General features: G+C 38.7%; 1 protein-coding gene across 6 annotated transcripts in view; it reads right to left on the bottom strand.

The window, feature by feature from the left end:
* Positions 1-752: 752 nt before the first annotated feature.
* Racgap1 (Rac GTPase activating protein 1) overlaps positions 753-6,000 on the bottom strand; it is a 31,488-nt gene continuing 26,240 nt past the window's right edge. For all 6 annotated transcript variants that reach the window (XM_078014719.1, XM_078014721.1, XM_040280662.2 and 3 more), the window contains 5 exons: positions 5,019-5,124; positions 4,715-4,847; positions 4,430-4,565; positions 2,140-2,248; positions 753-1,799 (listed from right to left, as the gene is read on the bottom strand). In XM_078014719.1, coding sequence (XP_077870845.1) covers positions 1,724-1,799; positions 2,140-2,248; positions 4,430-4,565; positions 4,715-4,847; positions 5,019-5,124 — 560 coding nt within the window. In that variant the 3' untranslated portion in view covers positions 753-1,723. The remainder of the gene's footprint in view (positions 1,800-2,139; positions 2,249-4,429; positions 4,566-4,714; positions 4,848-5,018; positions 5,125-6,000) is intronic.

The raw sequence follows: 6,000 nt of genomic DNA, 5'->3' as shown, positions 1-6,000 counted from the left end.
AATGCACCTTGGGGAGATACTGCAGAACAGCAAATATGGAGCCAGGCCAACTTGATGCTTGCAAAGACATAAGAGGTAGCATCTAGAAAAAGTTAAAAAAAAAAAAAAAAAAAAAAAAAGCCTAGCAGGCATGTGTGTGAAGGGGAGTATGGGGAGATGGGACCCATCCTCTGTCAATTTGCTGAGGCAGATGGGCCCTGCTGTGAGAGCTGCCCCCTCCTGGGAAAAAAGCCAGTAGGTTGCCTCCTCTCTCCACGGTTACATATTAAGCCTGCAACTGTTTACGTTCAATCTCAGATACATTCTGTTCACCAGCTTCAGAGTTCCAAGTGCAGGTGCCCTCAGTTAATCATCCCAGCTCACTCCAGAGTCATTTCCAGCAGTGAAGGATGTTCCAGGCAGCCAGGCAGCCAGGCAGGCAGGCAGGCAGGCAGCCAGCCAGCCAGCCAGTAGCAATTTTTTTTTTTTTTAATTTGCACCATTCTAGTCCCCAGAGACAGGTTTTAAAAGTTTGTTTTTTGTTTAAAGTACTTTCTTCAAATGTAAGGATAAAAGTCATAGGACAAATATAGAACTTTGAATTGGACAAAGAAAGACTGAATGAGAAATAAACAAACTTCTGGAGGTGGTCAGGTGGGATGGGTCCAGAGAGTGGCAAATGGACAGAACAACAGGTTCAACACACCTTGAGGAAAGATAATATTGAAAAGGCATTGAAGGTTAACATCTGGGACAAGAAAACCAACCTCAAGTTTCTTTTGAAAAAGCTATTTACTTTTTTCCAAATATGTCTTACAGACAAGGGATAATATGAGTCAAAAACATTCTATAGATGGAAAAATTTTAGCATCCAAAGTGCAAAGACAAAAATGACTGTGGTTTTTCTTGCCACATGAAATATTGACAGTCTTCCCTACAGCCTCATCTTATTTGTTAGCTGGGATGACAAACAGCATACTAACCTTTAGAAATAGGAATCTACTGGACAAAAGGTGGGAGGGTGAGGCATCAGAATGAATTCAACTTTAAAACAACAAACTGGCTATGACCCCAATAAAACCCAAAGTCCAGCAAGTCACCCATCAGAGATAAAAAGAAGTATCACATTCACAAGGTTGTGTCACTTCAAGACCTTAAGAACTAATCAATCCAAATTAAAGCTATGCATACTCCCATGACTAGTTCTGTCCTCAACCTATCCTATTTATGAAGGTTCCATGCTATAGTTTAATTCATAATGGGAAAAGGGAAATTGCAGGTTCTGAGAAGGAATCATCCTAAATTCTCTGACTAATCTTTTCTTTACCCTGTCCCCTCACTTCCTACCCGTACCAAAGAGGCAGGGTTTCTGTCATTGTCTCATGGAGATGAGTTAAATAACACTAGAGAAAAGTCATTCCAGGAGCAGCATTTGGCTTCAAGCCAAAGGGATGCCTCCTGACCCCAAAAGAACCATAATTCCATATTTCTCCTTCAACCCCTATAGGGATCTCCCATCTGAAAGTTCCCAACAACGACAGCACAAAGTGCTGATAAAATGTTACTGGAGGAGGAGAAGAGGGAGATATATATATATAGTTTTAATAAAACCCTCATGCACAATTAAACTTGATTAAAAGCCTGGAGAATGCTAAAAGTAGTACAGAAGGCTGCAGAGCAGAGAGTACAGGTGTGCCCTTTCCTGCAGTTGGTAAATGCTGGGAAGTATCAGGCAGACGTGACTTCACTTGAGCATTGGAGAAGCAAAAAAGTTGCCTTGTCGTCCTAGGTTGGTGGCAGACTTGCTTTTGCTCCCAAATCTACACATACACACACATATTAAAAAAAAAAAAAAAAAAAGAGAGTGAAAGAAAGAAAAAAGTATTCTATATAAAACAATGAACAATCAACCATAATATTATATAATCAACTAAAAATAGGAACCCCTAGACAACTATTTTGTTAGGTACTCTTAGTCACCTGAAATGAGAGGGGAAATAATTAATAATCTTTAGACCCTTTCTTAAGAAGGTAGTCCTATAGCTCTAATTTTACTTTTAAAATCTAGTTGCTAGCTTAAGATCTGATTTGATTTTTCTTTCAATATATTTGATATATCAGAAAAGAAGTCTAAAGAAGGAGTTATCTAATTCTGAATACCTGGGAGTGTTCTTGGTGAGGGTAGAGCGGACTCTTTGGGATAGGGAGCTGGATGATGGAGTCTTGAGAAGCTGGTGCTCAGGAGTAGTCACGGGCCCCAGTAAGCTCACTTCAAAAGAAGAATTCAGACATATTTTTAAAAGAGAAAAAAGAAAGCACCCTTAAAGATGACCAGTTTTAAGCTGACTGCCTTCTGAAGCATTTAAGAGCTAAGATTAGGCACAAAGCAAAGTACCACATTATTTTTGTCATAATTTTTGTAACACGTAGGTGTATCTTTTGAACTATGAAGGCAACTATTCAATAAATAGCTGGCATTCACTGCCTGAGTTAGAACATTCTCAAACTCCAAACTTCACACAAACATCTGGATATTTGGTTTTTACTTATACTAGAAGAAATAATATGCTTTCTTAAAAAGAAACTTGCAATAATGAAAAAAGTAATAATGAAAAAAAAAACATATCCAATGCCAGTGGGGTTGGAATGAAATCACCCTATTCATATAAAACTGTTGATAGCAATATAAACTGATAAAAGCCTTAAAAAATCAAGTTGCGGGGGCTGGGGTTGTAGCTCTATGTAAAGCACTTGACTTGACTGGCATGTGTGAGGCATTGGGTTCGACCCTCTGCACCAAATAAAAATAAATAAAAAGGTATTGTGACCATCTACAAGTAAAAAAGAAAGAAAGAAATGAAGTTGGGAGATAGGCATGATGGCATATGCCTATTAACCCAGCAACTCAGGAGACTAAGGCAGGAGGATCACAAGTTCAAAGCCAGCCTCATTAACTTAGCGAGGCCCTGAGCAACTCGGTGAGACCCTGTCTCTAATAAAACATAAAAAAGGGCTGAGGATGTGGCTTGGTGGTTAAGCACCCCTGGGTTCAATCCCCATTACCAAAAAAGAAAGAAATCAAGTTGGTAAAACATATCAAAAAACATAAAAAATGTTATCAAACCTTTTAATTCAGTAACCCCCACTTATAGGAATTTATCATTAGGGTATATGTATATGTTGGCTGCAGCATTATTTGTAACCATGAAAAATAATGCCACTATCTACCACAACGTGTGAGTTGCTGGCCTCAGCAGCTTAGTGAGACTCTTTTTTAAAAAAAATATTTATTTTTTAGTTATAGGTAGACACTATGTGTGTGTGTGTGTGTGTGTGTGTGTGTGTGTGTGTGTGTATTTTTTAATGTGTTGCTGAGGATCAAACCCAGTGCCTCACACATGCTAGGCAAGCGCTCTACCTCTGAGCCACAACGCCAGCCCCTAGTGAGACTCTTTTTTTTAAAATTAAAAAGGGCTGGGAATATGACTGAGTGGTAAACCACTGCTGGGTTAAATCTTTAGTACCAAAAAAACGATATATAAATAAAATAAAAGTACACAACTCACAATATGCTCACAAAATTATCACAATATACTATGTGAAATAGGAACAAATTGTCTCTAAGCTATTATTATATCTACATTAAAAATATATATTCAAGGGCTGGGGATGTGGCTCAAGCGGTAACGCGCTCGCCTGGGATGCTCGGGGTGCAGGGTTCGATCCTCAGCACCACATAAAAATAAAATAAAGATGTTGTGTCCACCGAAAACTGGAAAAATATAAAATAAATTAATTAATTAATTTAAATATATATATATATATATATATTTTTTTTTTTCCCCAAGGGCTGGGGTTGTGGCTTAGCGGTAGAGTGCTCGCCTCGCACGTTCGAGACCCTGGGTTCGGATCCTCAGCACCATATACAAAAATAAACAAGTGAAATAAAGGTGTTGTGTCCAACTACAACTAAAAAATTTTTTAAAAATTATATATATATATTCAAGCCAGGCACAGTGGTGCACACCTGTAATCCCACTGGCTTGGAAGGCTGAGGCAGGAGGATCGCAAGTTCAAAGCAAGCCTCAGCAATGTAGCAAGGTATTAACTCAGGGTACTGTCTCTAGATAAAATATTAAAAAAGGGTTGGAGATGTAGCTCAGGGGTTAAGCACCCCTGGGTTCAATCCTCGGTTACAGCAAACAAACATAGACACACAAACACACACACACACACACACACATATATACACATACATATATATGGGGGGGAGTACATGGAAAAGTAAAAAAAAAAAAAATGGTACCAGTTTTCCTTTAATGTTAGAATTTTCAATATACATTTAATTTTTATTGAATAGGAATTTCAGTTATAGTAAAGACAGAGAAGAGAGCACATGACCAAAACTAAAGAGAAGCAAGTTGTTGAAGAAACACAATTTAGGCCTGACCTTTAATATCTGGTGTCTGTGGTGTTGAAAAGGCATTTGAGTTTTCAATAACATGCAGAGGATCAATGTTCTCTTGCTCCACCATCATGAACTGACTCCAGTATTCCAGGGGCAGTGAAAGCAGGCGTTCTACCACCTAGAAGTTACCAAATATGTTTTCAAACTTCCGAAAGCTTAAAGCTTACTTGTCATTAACCTCTCATGTATCGTACTGCATCATAAGTTCATACATTTTATATGAACATACACACATAAACACAAATCTATACATATACCCGTGCCTACCTTGGGTTGACGTTTGATGTCCTGTAACATTGTCACTGGGTCTGGATTGGGCACAGCATGGGCAACAATTGTAGGACCAAAGACTTTAGCCAGATTGGTAACATCCATTTTAGTGTTTGGACTCTGAGCCACTCTAATCAAAATGAGTATTAGGTTAGGTAACTTGCTCAACCACTTAAATGCAGACCAAAATATAAATTCTACAAGAAAACAATTCACCTCTCACACTCCCTAACACCCAATCCACATTATATTCTCCTTGGAAAATTCCCTAATTCCCAGAACAAGTTTCTGTTGTACTAACCTCTGCAAGTGAATCATGAGGAAGGCTAATGTATCCCTGTTGGCCTGAGGTAGTTCACCAACAGCCTGGTACATGGCAGCTATGCTGTTATCTTCATCTGTGATTTCTATAAATGAAAAGAAAGCACCTAGAGGCCTGGACTTCTTTCCCTTGACAGCGGGCCTCCAGGTTATCGACCACAAAGTCTCATCTATACAGTAAGCTTCTGAAACTTCTGATTAGGTTCATGACTGCATCAGACTCTTCTTTCATTAAAAAGCAGGACACTGGCCAACAGCTCAATATTAGAAGTCAGAGCATTTTAAAAATCACCCTTGCAGTTAAGGAAAGTAGTTGACAAGCCATGCTAGGAAGACAGACCTAAAACCACAGTGACAATTACCAAGAAGATACTCATGAATTCATAAGACATATTTAAGGGCCTACTACGTATGTACCAGGTTATCAAATTGTGATACATGTAGTAAAGATGGCAGGCAAGAAGTTAGAAAGTAATGGGAGCTGTTACTTGAGACTAGTGGTCAGGAAAGGTGTTTCTAAGCATAATACATCTGAAGAGAGACTTCAGATGAAATAAAGGGGCAAACCACATACTTATCTAGAAAGTAGTCAAGGCTGAAACAACAAATGTGATGGACTTGAGGTGGGGAGCAAGCTTAGTACATTCTAAGATGTGCAAAAATTCAACCATCCAAAATGGTGTTGGAGACATAACTAGAAGCCAAATGCTTCTAGTTAAGGAGGGCCTTTTGGGCTATGTTAAAGATTATCGACTTCATTCTGAAGTAATGGGAAGCCAATGGAGGAAAATGAGGACAGAGGGATATCATCTAACTTAAATTTTAAAAGGACTACTCTATAGCTCATGTGTAAAGATCAGACAATACCAGGCAAGAGTAGAAACAGGACAAGCAATTAGCAGGTTCTTATCATATTCCAGGGGAAGAGTATGACAAAAGGGATAGTAGCACCTCTAATACCA

The sequence above is a fragment of the Ictidomys tridecemlineatus genome, chromosome 6, assembly GCF_052094955.1.
Source record: "Ictidomys tridecemlineatus isolate mIctTri1 chromosome 6, mIctTri1.hap1, whole genome shotgun sequence".
Classification (NCBI taxonomy): domain Eukaryota; kingdom Metazoa; phylum Chordata; class Mammalia; order Rodentia; family Sciuridae; genus Ictidomys; species Ictidomys tridecemlineatus.
Note: the sequence above shows the minus strand (reverse complement) of the source record. Positions and strands in the feature narration are given on the sequence as shown.